We start from the raw sequence: 19,782 nt of genomic DNA on the forward strand, positions 1-19,782 counted from the left end.
CATCCATCCATCCATCCATCCATCCATCCATCCATCCATCCATCCATCCATCCATCCATCCATCCATCCATCCATCCATCCATCCATCCATCCATCCATCCATCCATCCATCCATCCATCCATCCATCCATCCATCCATCCATCCATCCATCCATCCATCCATCCATCCATCCATCCATCCATCCATCCATCCATCCATCCATCCATCCATCCATCCATCCATCCATCCATCCATCCATCCATCCATCCATCCATCCATCCATCCATCCATCCATCCATCCATCCATCCATCCATCCATCCATCCATCCATCCATCCATCCATCCATCCATCCATCCATCCATCCATCCATCCATCCATCCATCCATCCATCCATCCATCCATCCATCCATCCATCCATCCATCCATCCATCCATCCATCCATCCATCCATCCATCCATCCATCCATCCATCCATCCATCCATCCATCCATCCATCCATCCATCCATCCATCCATCCATCCATCCATCCATCCATCCATCCATCCATCCATCCATCCATCCATCCATCCATCCATCCATCCATCCATCCATCCATCCATCCATCCATCCATCCATCCATCCATCCATCCATCCATCCATCCATCCATCCATCCATCCATCCATCCATCCATCCATCCATCCATCCATCCATCCATCCATCCATCCATCCATCCATCCATCCATCCATCCATCCATCCATCCATCCATCCATCCATCCATCCATCCATCCATCCATCCATCCATCCATCCATCCATCCATCCATCCATCCATCCATCCATCCATCCATCCATCTATCTATCCATCTTGTTTAATCTAAGTGTTCAATTTTGAATAATGATGGGCTTTTGTTACCCTTAAAAGTAATCCTCACCAAAATATCAGACCTGGGCGAATTAAGGCCTGTTAAGCTTTTCAATCTGGCCCACCGGACATTCCCAAATAATTTTTTTTAAATCTTTAAAATGGAAACTGTAGCTGCCAATCTGATGTGCAGTGATATTTTAGAAATGACCGTTAGTCTTGAACCATACAAAGTATTTCAATGGTTGGAATATGCGGTTTTGCATGATGTACTAGTTACTATGGTAATCTAAGTCACAGCAGCTCAGACGAGGCACCAAGCAGTGTGGGTGGGGAGCGTTTCCACAGAGTGTTTCCAGAGCGGCCAGCCTGAAATGCGGGTATCAGAAAACAGAGGCGGAAGGAGATTTTTACAACAAAGTCCTAAAGCTTAGTGATATATCAGATTTTTGTTGCATTTCGCTTGATTGTAAAATATGTCGATCAAGAGGAGGTGTGACGTTCATATTTTGTCAATATTCAGTGTTTTATTGTTAATAGTTAATATTGTAAATCCCACATTATTTATTTCCATGTACATTCTGGGTCTCATTCAGTAAAAAAAATTGAAATTCCATTCCGATTTTTAAGGATGTCTGTCATAACATTTTTAGCATTCAATCAGACATTATTGTGAGGTTATGTATTTTTGTGTGCGTGTGTGTGTGTGTGTGTGTGCGCGTGTTTGTGTGTGTGTGTCTGTGCGTGTGTGTGTGTGTGTACAGTCGCGATCAAAAGCTTTTTTTGGAAAGAACATAATGTCATGGCTGTCTTGAGTTTCCAATTCTTTCTACAACTCTAATTTTTTTGTGATAGAGTGATTGGAGCACATACTTGTTGGTCACAAAAAACAATCATAAGTATAAAAAACTCCTTTGTCCCACACGCCATTAGACTGTACAACTCCTCTCAGGGGCGGGGGGCGGGGGGTACAAGGATGACAGGGGATGCAAAACAATAACAGTGCAATACGTTTTCATAACATGCCTACTTTCTCTTGTTATATTCTTATTTTACTTTTATATTTTTATTCCCATTGTTGCTTTTTATTTTTTTATTCTTATTGTAATATTTCTCTATTTTGTTTCCATTTAACCCCCCATTATTTACTTTTTACTTTTTTTTTTTTTTTTTAATTGATCTCAACTCTGTACACTGCTGCTGGAATTTTAATTTTCCTGAAGGAACTCTCCTGAAGGAATCAATAAAGTATTATCTATCTATCTATCTATCTATGTATCCATCTATCTATGTATCTATCTATCTATCTACAGCAATCTTAATATTTGGTTACATGTCCCTTGGCAAGTTTCACTGCAATAAGACGCTTTTGGTAGCCATCCACAAGCTTCTGGCAAGTTTCTGGTTGAATTTTTGACCATTCCTCTTGACGAGATTGGTGCAGTTCAGCTTAATTAGTTGTTTTTCTGACATGAAGTTGTTTCAACAGGACAATGACCCCAAAACACACGTCAAAAGTGGCAAAGGAATGGCTAAATCAGGCTAGAATTAAGGTTTAGAATGGCATTCCCAAAGTCCTGACTTAAACGTGTGGACAATGCCGAAGAAACAAGTCCTTGTCAGAAAACCAACATATTTAGCTGAAATGCACCAATTTTGTCAAGAGAAGTGGTAAAAAATTCAAACAGAAGCTTGCCAGAATAAAAAAAAATCCTACCTGTGAAAGATTGTATTTTTTTGGACTATAAGGCGTACTTAAAATCCTTACATTTTAGCAAAACTCGACAGTGCGCCTTATAACCCAGTGTGCCTAATGTACGGCATGATACTGGTTGTGCTTATCAACCTTCAAGTTATTTTGTTTGGTACATGGTGTAATGATAAGTGTGACCAGTAGATGGCAGTCATACATATGAGATACATGTAAATTGCAAGGTGAAGCCAGTAAACACCAAAACTTTAAATGTTCCATTGAGAATATAGAACATTACACACGGCGCTAAAAAATCCGTCAAAATGTTTTTAGTACGACTTTGGTAAGCTATGAAGCCGTATCGCTTGATGGATTGTCGGCGCATTTAACATATGAGTATTATTATGTTGTGTGCATAAGGTCTGCAAAATGGCACCTATTAGAAGACATTTTACCTTGCGCAATATTATCGAAAACCAACTTTTCTTACCTTCTGGTACCTGCTGATGTGTATTTGGGATCTGCATAAGTCCTGATTATGTGCGCACATCCGCCATTGTAGTCCGTGGTGACACTGCAGTTGTTAGCTTCTTCTTTTTCTCTACCTACTTGTTGTTGCTGTTGCTATTAATAATATAAAGTAGCCTAAAGTTCTTACTTATATCTGTCAATAGACTAGCTATCAAAGCACTAAAAAAAATGTTGTGGGTTTACATTATTCACCTACGGAACTTTAGCTATTAGAGGGTTCCAGTCGGACGATTTTTCACAACGAATTTCCGGCGTTGATGTTGCAATATTGAGCCACGGATGAGTACTGCGCTTCAACATACGAGTATTATCATGGCGTGTGTATAAGGTAAGACATCTGGCGTTTTGTTTCGCAATTTTATACAAAAGCAATTTTTTTTACCTTCTGGTACATGATGATGTGTATTTGGGATCTGCATAAGTCCTGAAAAATTGCACGCATCCGCCTTTGTAGTCGATAAGCTTTTTCTTTTTTCTCTATCTTCTTGCTATGGGACGTTCATCCTCCACTGTTGTCATTTCCAATATAAAGTAGTATAAAGTTCTTACTTATATCTGTCAGTAAACTCGCCATGAAAGCGCTAAAACATACCGGTATAGTAAGTTTACATTATTCACCCAAGGAACTTTAGTTATTAGAGAGTTCCGGTCGGACGTTTTTTCACGGGACACATTTCCGGCGTTGTTATTGCACTAGTGAGCCACGGATGAGGAGATGCTGCTCCGTTATTGATTTAAGTAAAGTCTGAATGTCATTAAAATAGTTAGCTCCATCTTTTGACACTTCTTCCACTCCCGTCCTTGCACGCTACACCGCTACAACAAAGATGACAGGGAGATGACGCTGTCAAAGGTGAGACATGTAAATAAGACCGCCCACAAAACGGCGCATCCTGAAGAGACGCTAAGAAATTGACTTGAAGATGATCCGTAAAACATAATCTATGCAACATTTTGACCAAAGAACCACCGTTACATGTTATGTAGACCACAAGGAAGTGTTTTCCATTTAGAACAGGGTTCGGGAACCTTTTTGGCTGAGAGAGCCATGAAAGCCAAATATTTTAAAATGTGTTTCCGTGAGAGCCATATCATATATTTTAACACCTAATACAACAAAATTAGTTCATTTTTAAGTAAGACCAACATTTTTAGAGTATAATAAGTCTCTTATTCTTTTGTAAAAACATTATTATGAAGCTAACCAATAATAAATAAAACACCTCTTACCATTAATGTGACTTCTTGAACAGGAAAACGGATGGATGGATTAAAATGCATGAGAATGTTTTATATTTTGAACTTTATTTTTAACACAGTGATTACCAGCGTAATTATTCATTACTTATTGTGTTAAGCAATGTCAGCTAAGATTTATCTGAGAGCCAGATGCAGTCATCAAAAGAGCCACATCCGGCTCTAGAGCCAAAGGTTCACTACCCCTGATTTAGAACAAAAATCATACTATAACCCCTTTAATGCGCCTTATAATCTGGTACGCCTTTTGTATAAAAAAAGGCCTGAATAGACTCGCTTATCGGCAGTGCGCCTTATAATCCGGTGCGGCCCATGGTCCAAAAAATACGGTAAATGAATGATCCCCACCAGCATCTTCACCTTTTGTTCAACCTTAAATTAGCGGGACTCTTGGACAACCCAAACTACTGTAAAAACTTCACTGGCACTCCCTTTCTTCTTTTTACCTACTGAGGTTTTCAGACAATCTTGAATCAACATACAGGACTTCAGGACACAGAGTGTATTCTGGTCTTCCAGCCAAAGCAGGAGCCACCTTTCCATTTCGACACAAACATTGTTTGATTGATTGATATAATGCTTGGGTATTACTGTTGCCTTTCATGAATGAAGATCCTTTAACATGCTCAAAGATGCCATCTTTATCCTTAATGTTGGTTCTAGCAGTCGAGCTGTTGAGCGCATGAATGACAGTAAATTCTTTTTTTCGGACATGTTATAACTTTTGTAGAGTTTTCTAAGGGTGTTGGTTAAGTGGTGTTTCTCATTGTTAGTTCAATGCTTGATGCAATCGGTAGTCTTGTAGCACACCTGTTAGAAATTGTAAAAAATAAAAGAAAAAAAAAGCCTTCCAGCATCCTCACATCTTCTCTGACTTTGAGTTCAATATTAGGCTTATGGATTTTAGGCTTTAAGATAGCCTAAATGTTTTCTTCCCACAGTTATAGATGGTATTATGGAATGAGAATGAATTGATAGAGAGAAGATGTCAGCAATACATTTGAGCAAACTGAAAGCACAACAAAAATAACACTGACAAATGAAATTATTGATTGGTAAAGCAGTAAAAAAAAAGCACAAATATTTGCGACGTACGAGCAAAACAAGAGTCAGTACTGTGCAACGTCAGCTTTCCAGCACCATTTAATAGAAATGGTGTGGTCGAAACAAATCGGAGCCCCGTGGGGAGGTTTTCATGTGGTGAATTAGCACCGATATCCCCAAGGAGTCTCAATCGCTCAGTTCTGATGCATAAAATGAGTTTTCAAGGCCCTGAAGGGCATTTAGTGAACTTCTGCTACTCACACAAAAGCAACACCAGAGTTCCCCAGAGACACAATCAGGGGCGAGACATTTATAAAGAAATCAATTTCTAGCCTGGCTGGATTTGTCACAAGAGGACACGAGTGCAGACAGAGAGGGTCGCCACAGGTGATACCAGCTTAGGATAAATGTGGCACAGGTGAGGACCCCAGAAGCAGAGTTCTTCATATACTGGAGTAGGTGATCACATGTTTTTTATTGATTTACCCTTTTTTAGAGGTGGTCATCGGAATATTTGTTCTTTTAAAGGAGCCAATTCTTTTGGCTCGATCCCCTAATGGCTCCTTAAATCTTGTTGCTGCTTAAATGGATTTATTACCTAATACATGTCCAATTAATTTCTACCGTAAAAAAAATAATTACAGTGGTATTTTGGCTGTCTCTAAGCTAATTATTATGCTTTAGAATACAAGTAAAAATTTAGGTTACGTGCCTCCCCGGCTAAATATAATCACAGTGAACACCATGTGGTAATATCCTTTACATACTGGTGAACATGCCCTTTCCCAACCACTTAGGCACGTGTTGCAGCCATGAAATTCTAAAGTTAATTATTATTTGCAAAAAAAAAAAAGAAAGTTTATGAGTTCGAACATCAAATATCTTGTCTTTGTAGTGCATTTAATTGAATTGGGGGCGGCATAGCTCTGTTGGTAGAGTGGCCGTGCCAGCAACTTGAGGGTTGCAGGTTCGATTCCCGCTTGTGCCATCCTAGTTACTGCCGTTGTGTCCTTGGGCAAGACGCTTTACCCACCTGCTCCCAGTGCCACCCACACTGGTTTAAATGTAACTTGGATATTGGTTGTCACTATGTAAAGCGCTTTGAGTCACTTGAGAAAAGCGCTTTATAAATATAATTCACTTCAATATGGGTTGAAAAGGATTTGCAAATCATTGTATTCCGTTTATATTTACATCTAACACAATTTCCCAACTCATATGGGAACGAGGTTTTTACGTCTAACACAATTTCCCAACTCATATGGAAACGGGGTTTGTAGAAGGATAAAGACAACTGAAATATTTTTGATTGCTGGAACAAAGTAGATGCGGGAAATTTCCCTCAAAGGAAGACATGAAACTGCAACAGGAAAATACCAAAAAAAGAGAAAAAGTCACCAAAAAAGGCGCGCAAGACAAGAACTAAAACACGACACACAGGAAAACGGCAAACAACTCCAAATAAGTCACGGCGTGATGTGACAGGTGATGACAGTACACCTACTTTGAGACAAGAGCTATATTGACGCATGCTTGGTTTTGGTTTAAAGTTGTATCCAACAATTACGACTTTTTACTGTCAACTGAGTTTCGTTTTTTAATGATTTCTGCTTGTGGTGTGCCTCCGGATTTTTTTCAACACAAAAAATGTGCCTTGGCTCAAAAAAAAGGTTGAAAAACACTGACTTAGGTACACCATGCACATATACAGTGGGGCAAAAAAGTATTTAGTCAGCCACCGATTGTGCAAGTTCTCCCACTTAAAATGAAGACAGAGGTTCGTAATTTTCATCAAAGGTACACTTCAACTGTGAGAGACAGAATGTGAAAAAAAAATCCAGGAATTCACATTGTAGGAATTTTAAAGAATTATTTGTAAATTATGGTGGAAAATAAGTATTTGGTCAACCATTCAAAGCTCTCACTGATGGATTGATTTTTGATTGATTGATACTTTTATTAGTAGATTGCACAGTACAGTACATATTCCGTACAATTGACCACTAAATGGTAACACCCGAATAAGTTTTTCAACTTGTTTAAGTCGGGGTCCACGTTAATCAATTCATGGAAGGAGGTTTTGGCTCAAAATCTCTCGATACATGGCCCTATTTATTCTTTCCTTAACACGGATCAATCGTCCTGTCCTCTTAGCAGAAAAAACAGCCCCAAAGCCTGATGTTTCCACCTCCATGCTTCACAGTAGGTGTGGTGTTCTTGGGATGCAACTCAGTATTTTTCTTCCTCCGAACACGACGAGTTGAGTTTATACCAAAAAGTTCAATTTTGGTTTCATCTGACCACATGACATTCTCCCAATCCTCTGCTGTATCATCCATGTATCCATTTTGGTATAAACTCAACTTGTCGTGTTTGGAGGAATAAGAATACTTGGTTATGGTTTAAAGTCATATCCAACAATAGTGACAACGACTTTTTACTGTCAACTGAGTTTAATTTTTTAATGTGCCTCTGGATTTTTTCAACGCAGCAAATGTGCCTTGGCTCAAAAAGGTTGAAAAACACTGGCCTAGTGAGTATCCCAATAGTCAGCACTACAGTAAGCTCCATAGTCCCTATGGCGTGTTACACAAGTAGTGTTGAAGATGCAAACAGGAAAACAAAAAGGTCTGGTTTCAAGTCGGCATATTTTAAAGACATCACTTACCAAAAGAAAAAGGGAGAGAACTATTGTTGTAGAACTTAAAGGTTTTGAAGCCATTGTTACATAAGAAGCGGAGTCTATGAAAAGCCGTGTGCCGCTCCCGTGTGATTCCCTCTTCAAAGCGGCTGCTTAAAATGGAGAGTCGAGCGCCGTTCCTAAGTTATATGCAGCATCCACACTTACATCGCCGACCTCATACACACCTTTAAAGTTGCTTTACCGTTGCATCATCATTTATTCAAGCTTGCTTGATGCCTTGCTATCCTAGTCACCCCACATAATTCTAATCTTCTTTACAATCATTGCTCAAAACAAGCAATTTTTTTACTGTGGTACCTCAACTTCAGAATATTTTGGGATAAGAGTTGTCTCTCAGCTAGTTGTTATGCTTTAGGTTGCATGCAAAACGTTTAATTACAAGCATCCCCGCCATTAATTGGTGTAACAAATGTCAGAGAAATCTGCCCAAAACATCTGGACTCACTCGCTAGCATTGTTTTGGACACAAATTTGTTTTCCGAACATGGGAAGGAAGAAATTGACATGAAGAAAAAGCAGATAACCATTGAATTAAAGAAACAAATAGTCAAAACTTGGCAAAGCAGTTGGAGCATATCACTGCTATTTGGACTATACTAATGCAGAATGAGTCTTAAGGCCAGTCAAATATGTTTTGAGTTGAATTGAAATATTTATTTCAAACCTGCACAGTACAACTAAACACAGTTTTTGTTTTTTTTACATGTTGGCAAAGATATTTATGCAAGGCTTGAAAAGGGGTTGGATGAAGCAGCTGCTTAAAACAGCCCAACCCCTTTCACTCATTCCACATTTCACATAAACAATATAATACAAGAACAATACTCAAAAAACCAAACAAGAAAAACTCCTGTACACTAACAATACCATGAGACGAGACAAAACACACGCACACACACACACACACACACACATGGGCCCAAACACTCTCTGACCATACACCTCTCTCCCAGCGCTCTGTGCTGAGGGCATCTCTCTTTCCTCCTCGTACTTTTTCAGTACTTCTTTTTTAAACATTGTTTTAAATTGAATCATGCTAGAACACGTTTTTAACTCGTCCCCTAAGTTGTTCCACAGACTGACTCCACGCACTGAAATGCACATTGATTTTAAAGTGGTTCTAAATTTAGTCAAATATAATTTGTTGTTACCTCTTAAACTGTAACTATGGTGATCATCTCTGTCATGGAATAGGTTCTGTATATTGGATGTTTTGGGATGCCCTAAACATAATTTGAGCAGTTTTAAAATTGATCACATCGTTCAGTTTAAGTTGCTTTAAGTCCATAATTAGTGGATTTGAATGATGTCTGTAGTGAACATTAGAAACAATCCTGATGGCCTTTTTCTGCAGTGACTAAAGGCTGTAGATGTGATTTATAACAATTTTCCCAGACTTCAACGCAATAGTTTAAATATGACATGATAAATGAATTATACAATAACAGCAGTTAAAATGATACCTAAATGATGGGCATTTATCCATGAAAATATGGGAAAGATTGCAGATTGTGTGTTTGAAGGAGAAGCAGCGGGAAGAAGATACTTTAAAAAGTCCACTCTCCAACGTAAATATTGTACATTATTATTACATTGCATAAAAAAAATACTTTCTATTGTATTGGGGTTTTTTTTGCAATACTTATCTAAAAGCTTGTTTTTACATGTTAAAATTGGGATGTTTGGGGGGTTGGGAAATCACCAATTGATTTCATTTAATGACAATGGGAAATGTTGATCTCATTAACAAATATTTGGAGTAGAATGTTCCGATCAGCTGCTGAATCCTATCATCTATGAGTGATATCGGCCTATACCAAAACCGATACCAATCACATGTATTAGCTGTACATTTTTTTAATGTATTTTGGGTGAGTGCTACTGACAGTTTAACTATCCCGGTGTGTATTTAATGTAGCGCTTTACTATACTTGCTTATACCCAAAGTGGTTTACGTTGTACGTCGCATTCACCCATTCATACGTGTGTTCACACACTGATGGCGGAAGCTGCCATGCAAGGCGCTAGCTACGACCCTTCAGGAGCAAAGTGGGTGAAGTGTCTTGCCCAAGGTCACAATGGCTGTGACTGGAAGGGCGGAAGCTAGATTCCAACCGGGAACCCTCAAGTAGATGGCTCGGTCGCTCTACCATAGGAGCCAAGCTATGTACTTTACCATGAATTGATTTACGTGGACCCCGACTTAAACAAATTGAAAAACTTATTCGGGTGTTACCATTTAGTGTTCAATTGTACGGAATATGTACTGTGCTGTGCAATTTACTAGTAAAAGTTTCAATCAATGAAAATCGGCCAATATTTATTGGTGGTTTTGAGCTACTACTGTATGCAGTCATTTCTGTCATGATCCACGTCTTGGATCATGGCATATTCTGGTTTTGGTTCAGTTTGTTATCACATTCTGTCTAGTGTTTGTCTTCCTCGGTTCTTTGTGGCACTTCCTGGTTTATTTCTGTTGTCCTAGCAACGCACTTGTGTCACCTGCCTTCCGTGTGATCACGCACACCTGCCTCCTGATTTATCTCCCTATATATGCCCGCCTCTTGTTTGCTTCACGCAACAGTTGACATCGCTACTCCCGCATTGTTGTAACTACCTTTCGTATACTCGATTAGCTTCCATGCTATTTTCTTTGTTTATCCCTAGTTTACATGCTAGCGCCTTTTTTTCCCTCTAGCTCCTAGGCTAGTTCTGTTTGTTTTGTTGTTAGTGCCTTCGAGCAAGTGTTTTTGGTTCCTAGTCTGTTTTATCTAATATAAATAAATCATTGTTCCTACCTCACGCTGCACCCACGGGAGAACGTAAACACACCGCCACGATGCCAGCAAGTCGTCACAATTTCAAGGCAATACTAATTCCACAAGAACGTAACTTTTTTTATTTTATTTTATTTCTTAAATAGGGTAGAAAAGAGCACAAAGAAACAGCCTGAGGCTCCTGGCAGCAAACATTCTCTGAAGGAAATCAAGCCAATAAAGGCACGGGAAACTCTACGTTACTCTGCATCATTAATGAATTGTTTCTGTAGATCTTCACAATAACCAACGCCGACACGACTAGATTCTCAGCAAGCTTCCGAGACAAAGCTGCAAAGCTGTCATAAATCCTGTAAAGAGATCTCCACTTTATCTCCGCTCATAAACAGCGTCACAAGTTCAACATGTCTATTTCTCCAACAGACATAGTCCCAGACAATACAACGCTCATTAAAGAGCTGCAATAAACGCGAGAAATTACCGCCGTCATATTCTTTTATTCTTCTCTCTAATGCAAATGAGCTGGCGTTTATTTTCCACGTTCTGCCCGCTCGGCAGCCTTTTGCTCACTGCAGCACTCGGCGGCGTCCGACAGTAGGAACATTCCCTCAGTGCTGGAGCTGATAAGTAAACATCACACACTTCACAGCCTGACGGGGAGTATAGAAGGGCGTCTGGGGGACGTGTTAGCTGTTATATGGTGATGCAGCAGAACATCAACAAGCACCACCGGAGAGACATGTGTTGTTGTCCTTCCGAATATAAACACTCGGCGTTCCTGCAGGCGCCACAAAGCTGCCAGACGGAGAATGAACTCCGCTATCAACACTTTTGCAGGGCGTGCTGGCTTTGTTTCGTGGCTGGGAGGCTGCAGACTCGTGGAGGGAATCCCTGCTGCACTGACGACATCCTCACATCTGCTGGACCCACGGCTATGTGGGCCTTTCATGCCATGCATTAGGTCAGTGTTTTTCAACCACTCTGTCGCGGCGTGAGATACAGTCTGGTGTGCCGTGGGAGATTATCTAATATCACCTATTTGGGTTAAAAATATTTTATGCAAACCAGTAATTATAGTCTGCCAATTATGTGTTGTTGTTGAGTGGTCGGTGCTGTCTTGAGCTAGGCAGAGTAACCGTGTAATACTCTTCCATATCAGTTGGTGGCAGCCGTTAGCTAATTGCTTTGTAGATGTCAGGAAGCAGCGGGAGGTGTCTAACGCTTAAACCAAAAATAAACAAAAGGTGGGTGCCCCAAGGAAAAGGCATTGAAGCCTAGGGAAGGCTATGCAAAACGAAACTAAGACTGAACTGGCTACAAAGTAAACAAAAACAGAATGCTGGACGACAGCAAAGACTTACTGAGGAGCAAAGACGGCGTCCGCAGTGCACATCCGAACATGACATGACAATCAACAATGTCCCCACGAAGAAGGATAAAAACAACTGAATCCCTGATTGCTAAAACAAAGTAGATGTGGGAAATATCGCTCAAAGAAAGACATAAAACTGCTACAGGAAAATACCCAAAAAAGAGAAAAAACCAAAATAGGGAGCGCAAGACAAGAACTAAAACACTACACAGAGGAAAACAGAAAAAAACTTCAAATAATTCACGGCGTGATGTGACAGGTCGTGACTAGGGCTGCGAATCTTTGGGTGTCCCACGATTCGATTCAATATCGATTCTTGGGGTCACGATTTGATTCAAAATCGATTTTTTTTCCAATTCAACACTATTCCCGATTCAAAAACGATTTTTTTTCCCCGATTTAAAGGGATTCTGTATTCATTCAATACATAGGATTTCAGCAGGATCTACCCCAGTCTGCTGACATGCAAGCAGAGTAGTAGATTTTTGTAAAAAGCTTTTATAATTGTAAAGGACAATGTTTTATCAACTGAATGCATCCATCCATTTTCTACCGCTTATTCCCTTTCGGGGTCGCGGGGGGCGCTGGCGCCTATCTCAGCTACAATCGGGCGTAAGGCAGGGTACACCCTGGACAAGTCGCCACCTAATGTAAATTTGTTTTAACTATTAAACGAACCAAAAATATGACTTATTTTATCTTTGTGAAAACATTGGACACAGTGTGTTGTCAAGCTCATGAGATGTGTTGCAAGTGTAAGCCACTGTGACACTATGGTTCTTTTTTTTTATTTTTATAAATGTCTAATGATAATGTCAATGAGGGATTTTTAATCACTGCTACGCTGAGACTATAACCAATATTGATACTGTTGTTGATAATATACATTTTTGTTTCCTTACTTTTGGTTTGTTCTGTGTCGTGTTTGTGTCTTCTCTCAGTTGCTCTGTTTATTGCAGTTCTGAGTGTTGCTGGGTCAGGTTTGGTTTTGGAATTGGATTGCATTGTTATGGTATTGCTGTGTATTGTTTTGTTGGATTGATTAAAAAAAATATATATATTATAATCGATTTTTTAAAAATGAGAATCGATTCTGAATCGCACAACCCGAGAATCGAGATTCTAATTGGAATCTATTTTTCCCCAGACCCCTAGTCGTGACAGTACACCTACTTTGAGACAAGAGCTATATTGATGCATGCTTGGTTATAGTTTAAAGTCGTATCCAACAATTACGACTTTTTACTGTCAACTGAGTTTAGTTTTTTAATGATTTCTGCTTGTGGTGTGCCTCCGGATTTTTTTCAACACAAAAAATGTGCTTTGGCTCAAAAAAAAAGGTTGAAAAACACTGACTTAGGTACACCGTGCACATACAGTGGGGCAAAAAAGTATTTAGTCAGCCACCGATTGTGCAAGTTCTCCCACTTAAAATGATGACAGAGGTCTGTAATTTTCATCATAGGTACACTTCAACTGTGAGAGACAGAATGTGAAAAAAAATCCAGGAATTCACATTGTAGGAATTTTAAAGAATGTATTTGTAAATTATGGTGGAAAATAAGTATTTGGTCAACCAATCAAAGCTCTCACTGACGGAAGGAGGTATTGGCTCAAAATCTCACGATACATGGCCCCATTCATTCTTTCCTTAACACGGATCAATCGTCCTGTCCCCTTAGCAGAAAAACAGCCTCAAAGCATAATGTTTCCACCCCCATGCTTCACAGTAGGTATGGTGTTCTTGGGATGCAACTCAGTATTCTTCTTCCTCCAAACACGAGTTGAGTTTGTACCAAAATGGATACATGGATGATACAGCAGAGGATTGGGAGAACGTCATGTGGTCAGATGAAACCAAAATAGAACTGTGAGAGACAGAATGTGAAAAAAACCCCAGCCCCAAAGCATGATGTTTCCCCCCCCCATGCTTCACAGTAGGTGTGGTGTTCTTGGGATGCAACTCAGTATTCTTCTTCCTCCACATACGACGAGTTGAGTTTATACCAGAAAGTTATATTTTGGTTCCATTTGACCACATGACATTCTCCCAATCCTCTGCTGTATCATCCATGTATCCATTTTGGTATAAACTCAATTTGTCGTGTTAGGAGGAATTAGAATACTGGGGGCGGCATGGCTTAGTGGGTAGAGTGGCCGTGCCAGAAACCTGAGGGTTGCAGGTTCGCTTCCCACCTATTAACATCCAAATCTCTGCCGTTGTGTCCTTGGGCAGGACACTTCACCCTTTTCCCCCGGTGCCGCTCACACTGGTGAATGAATGATGAATGAATGATTGGTGGTGGTCGGAGGGCCGTAGGCGCAAAATGGCTTCCGGTCAGTCTACCCCAGGGCAGCTGTGGCTACAGATGTAGCTTACCACCACCAGGTGTGAATGAATGATGGGTTCCCACTTCTCTGTGAGCGCTTTGAGTATCTAACAATAGAAAAGCACGATATAAATCTAATCCATTATTATTATTACTGAGTTGCATCACAAGAACACCATAACTACTGTGAAGCATGGGGGTGGAAACATCATGCTTTGGGGCTGTTTTTCTGCTAAGGGGACAGGACGACTGATCCGTGTTAAGGAAAGAATGAATGGGGCCATGTATCGTGAGATTTTGAGCCAAAACCTCCTTCCATCGGTGAGAGCTTTGAATGGTTGACCAAATACTTATTTTTCACCATAATTTACAAATAAATTCATTAAAATTCCTACAATGTGAATTCCTGTTTTTTTTTCACATTCTGTCTCTCACAGTTGAAGTGTACCTGTGATGAAAATTACAGACCTCTGTCATCATTTTAAGTGGGAGAATTTGCACAATCGGTGGCTGACTAAATACTTTTTTGCCCCACTGTACATGTATATGTTGTATGGATTATTACCAATACCTACTGGGGTGCCCTTGAGCAACCTCCAAATAACCCCATGCATGCTCCACCCTCCTTTAGGTTGCATTATGTAACATTTTAATTGCCTTCAAGTGCTGTGCGTCTCAAATAAAGTAACGTTTTGTAGCTGACGTAATGATAGTGTATTAGAAGTGTGGAGCACTACAAAAACACATTTACTAAATAATATCAATCCAACCAGACGTGTGTCTATTGTATGACTGCAGATTTTTTTTGTCGATGCGAATTTTAAAAAAAAGTTTTTTTTTTGTTTTTTTTTTATTAATATTTTTTTTAAAGCAGCGTTTCAGCGCCTACCTTCCACTTTGGTGAGGGTGAGCACCGGACTGTTGCAGGCGGACAGCGGGGCCACCCTGGCCGAGTGTTTCTTCATGATGCCGAGCTCGGGTGGGGTGAGCTCCGGGACCGCTTCGACTACATCCCTAAAGCGGATTGAGCCCTCCTGACGCCACCAGACCTCTTGACGGGACTCTTAACGTTCCAGGTGTCCTTGCGCCGTCCATCGAGTCTTATACGGAACTTCCGCTGTGATGTGATGATGATGAAGATGACTCCTTATTCCTCCCCGCAGCCCCCTCCTCCATCCCCCTAAATGTGTGCAACCCCCTGCCGGTGCTGGTCTCTCCTCACGTACATTTGCTGCAATTCGCCCACGTCACGCGCGCCCACCAACTCGCCCGTGACAGCACCTCCCGAAGCTGCCGACTCTCCCCCACCCCGAAGCAGGAATGTTCGGCTCAAAGTGAGTGGCTCGAAATTTCTTTATTCTGGTAGGACTGGGCCAGGGTTTGGCAACCCAAAATGCTGAAAGAGCCATATTGGACCAAAAATAAAATAAATTTAAAAAATCTGTTTGGAGCTGCAAATAATTAAAATACTTATATAAGTGTTATAATGAAAACAACACATGATGTGTCTATATTAACTATATTAGACTACTATCAAAATGACTTTAAAAGTCGTATATAAGTGTTATAATGAAGGCAAGACGTGATGTAAGTGTCTATACTAGCTATCGTAGCTTACTATCAAAATCACTTTAAAAGTCTTATATAAGTGTTTTAATGAAGGCAACACATGATGTAAGTGTGTATTCTAGCTATTGTAGCTTACTATCAAAATTACTTAAAAAGTATTATAAAAGTGTTTTAATGAAGGCAACCTGTGATGTAAGTGTGTATACTAGCTATTGTAGCTTACTATCAAAATTACTTTAAAAGTCTTATAAAAGTGTTTTAATGAAGGCAACACGTGATGTAAGTGTCTATAGCTGTAATAACCTACTATCAAAATGACTTTAAAAATATTATATAAGTGTTATAATGAAGTCAACACATGACGTCCCTCCATCCATCCATTTTCTATCGCTTATTCCCATTTCGGGTCGCGGGGGGCGCTGGCGCCTATGTCAGCTACAATCGGGCGGAAGGCGGGGTACACCCTGGACATCGCAGCAACACATGACGTAAGTGTCTATGTTAGCTATATTAGCCCACTACCAAAATTATTTTAAAAGGCTTTTATAAGTGCTATAATGAAGGCGACACATGATGTAAGTGTCTATATTAGTTATAGTAGCTTAATATCAAAATTACTTAAAAGGTCTTATATAAGTGTTTTAATGAAGGCAACACATGATGTAAGTGTCTATAGCTGTAAGAACCTACTATCACAATGACTTTAAAAATATTATGTGTTATAATGAAGGCAACACGTGATGTTTCTATATTAGCTATATTAGACTACTATCAAAATTACTTTAAAAGTCTTATATAAGTGTTATAATGAAGGCGACACATGATGTAAGTGTCTATATTAGCTATCTTAGACTACTATCAAAATTACTTTAAAAGTCTTATATAAGTGTTATAATGAAGGCAACACATGATGTAAGTGTCTATATTAGCTATATTAGCCCACTATCAAGTGTTATAATGAAGGCGACACATGATGTAAGTGTCTATATTAGCTATATTAGACAACTATCAAAATGACTTTAAAAGTCTTATATAAGTGTTATAATGAAGGCAACAAGTGATGTAAGTGTCCATACTAGCTATATTAGACTACTATCAAAATGCCTTTAAAAGTCTTATATAAGTGTTATAATGAAGTCAACACATGATGTGTCTATATTAGCTATATTAGATTACTATCAAAATTACTTTAAAAGTCTTATATAAGTGTTATAATGAAGTCAACACATGACGTCCCTCCATCCATCCATTTTCTATCGCTTATTCCCTTTTGGGGTCGCGGGGGGCGCTGGCGCCTATGTCAGCTACAATCGGGCGGAAGGCGGGGTACACCCTGGACATCGCAGCAACACATGACGTAAGTGTCTATGTTAGCTATATTAGCCCACTATCAAAATTACTTTAAAAGGCTTTTATAAGTGCTATAATGAAGGCGACACATGAAGTAATTGTCTATATTAGCCCACTATCAAAAATTTTTAAAAGACTTTTATAAGTGTTATAATGAAGGCGACACATGATGTAACTTAGCTATATTAGACTACTATCAAAATGACTTTAAAAGTCTTATATAAGTGTTATAATGAAGGCAACGCGTGATGTAAGTGTCTATATTAGCTACATTAGACTACTATCAAAATTACTTTAAAAGTCTTATATCAGTGTTATAATGAAGGCGACACATGATGTGTCTATATTAGCTATATTAGCCTACGATCAAAATGACTTTAAAATTCTTATACAAGTGTTATAATGAAGGCAACAAGTGATGTAAGTGTCTATATTAGCTGTAATAGCCTACTATGAAAGCGACTTTAAAAATATATATCAATCAATCAATCAATGTTTACTTATATAGCCCTAAATCACTAGTGTCTCAAAGGGCTGCACAAACCACCACGACATCCTCGGTAGGCCCACGCAAGGAAAACTCACACCCAGTGGGACATCGGTGACAATAATGACGTGTTATAATGAAGGCAACATATGATGTGTCTATATTAGCTATATTAGACTACTATCAAAATTACTTTAAAAGTCTTATTTAAGTGTTATAATGAAGGCAAAACGTGATGTTAAGTGTCTATATTAGCTAAAGCAGCCTACTATCAAAATGACTTTTAAAAGTCCTATATAAGTGTTATAATGAAGGCAGCACATGATGTGTCTATATTAGCCTACTATCAAAAGGACTTACTATCAAAGGCTGAGGTAAATCTCCGTTGACAGAAATGTTGTATTTTAATTTTCATTCTACACGTTTTTTCCAAGATGGGAAATCATTAGTAAAATGGAGGCTTATCACAGGATGAGATAATTTCTGGAAATTACTGGTTAAGAACGGCCAAAGGTACACACGTGTGTGTCCAAGTTAAAGGAAACAGCAGGCTGTCTTCTTCTAATGGACTTATTACAATCTTTGCAAGCTGGGTAATGTTTGCTGTGGTCTGGAACAACATGGCACACAAACATCTATGAGAAATTTTGCCAATATTACATGCAGATAATGTGTCATTAGAGATGCAAATATAAATTAAATATACAGAGGACATGAGTAGAGGAAATTAAAGGAGCTCAAATATACCTACAAGTGAGGCATAATGATGCAATATGTACATAGCCTAAATAGCATGTTAGCATTGATTAGCGTACAGTCATGGATGGACCAAATATGCCTGATTAGCACTCCAACAAATCAATCAAATAACCAAAGCAAAATGCTTTGGACAAGTGAACAAAATGAGACAAAGGAGTGGCATAAAACACGTTTTTCTGTGGCAGCGTCGGTAAAAGTTGTACATGTAAACAAACTACGGTGAGTTCAAGAACCGCCAAAATTAGTAGGACAAAACGGCACTCGCCTAATGCTCGCATCAGTGAAGCATGTTTAGTATAAACAGTGGGATTTTTTGTGACATGTTTGTTCTCCTACAGAAAATATATTAAAACCCCAAAATTATTTTTTTCTTCATCTTTCTCCATTTTCACACATCTCTGAAAGAGGTTCAGGGAGCCACTAGGGCGGCGCTAAAGACGGCTCTAGCGTCGCCGGTTGCTAACTAGGCTGGGCGATATGGCTCAGAACTCTATCACAATATGAGTTTCTTATAATAGGAAACAGATTATTTCAACACCCCCTAAATAATTTTGTGTGATTTTTTTTGGGGGGGGCGGAGAAAAAATCAATATGAGTTATGAGTTTAAATAAATAATAATATAACCTGTCATTATTCACTATGATTACCAATCATTTGAATACTATTTGTCAGCATTTATTATCCAATACAATTTTTAACATCAGTTGCGCCCACATTACACTGAAAATCCAGTCCACATTTTCACTGTTACCTTAGCACAGGGGTGTCAGAGTCAAAGCCCGCAGGCCGAATTAATTATCTATGACCCCTGGGATGATATTTGATTAGTGTTACAAACAACCACAGCCTCCTGCTGCTGTTTTGCACGCACCAATAATCCATCAGTGTTGGCACTAGGAATTTTCAAAATCAAGTCATAAAAAATGTTTTGAAAACAAATGATAAATGTATGCATTATCCTGTTATGGCTAACAGTCTATATTGTGTTTTGGAAAAAGGTTGTCATAAATGTTACTTAAATTCTAAAAAAAAAAATACAGAAGGAAATCCATTTTTATGCATATGTAAATGTATTCAGTTCTAAACA

At 39.1% G+C, this 19,782-nt stretch overlaps 1 protein-coding gene across 2 annotated transcripts in view; it reads right to left on the reverse strand.

Moving 5' to 3' along the window:
• Window positions 1-19,782, reverse strand: part of slc35f3b (solute carrier family 35 member F3b) — a 148,551-nt gene that overhangs the window by 68,023 nt on the left and 60,746 nt on the right. Inside the window, exon 1 of one of the 2 annotated variants that reach the window (XM_061910407.1) lies at window positions 15,419-15,663. The exons of the other annotated variant lie outside the window; for it this stretch is intronic. Within the exon in view, the coding sequence (XP_061766391.1) occupies window positions 15,419-15,494 (76 nt within the window). The 5' untranslated portion in view covers window positions 15,495-15,663. Of the gene's footprint in view, window positions 1-15,418; window positions 15,664-19,782 lie in introns of those variants that run through there. 2 annotated transcript variants of the gene reach the window in all.

This window comes from Nerophis ophidion, linkage group LG09 (genome assembly GCF_033978795.1).
Source record: "Nerophis ophidion isolate RoL-2023_Sa linkage group LG09, RoL_Noph_v1.0, whole genome shotgun sequence".
Taxonomy (NCBI): domain Eukaryota; kingdom Metazoa; phylum Chordata; class Actinopteri; order Syngnathiformes; family Syngnathidae; genus Nerophis; species Nerophis ophidion.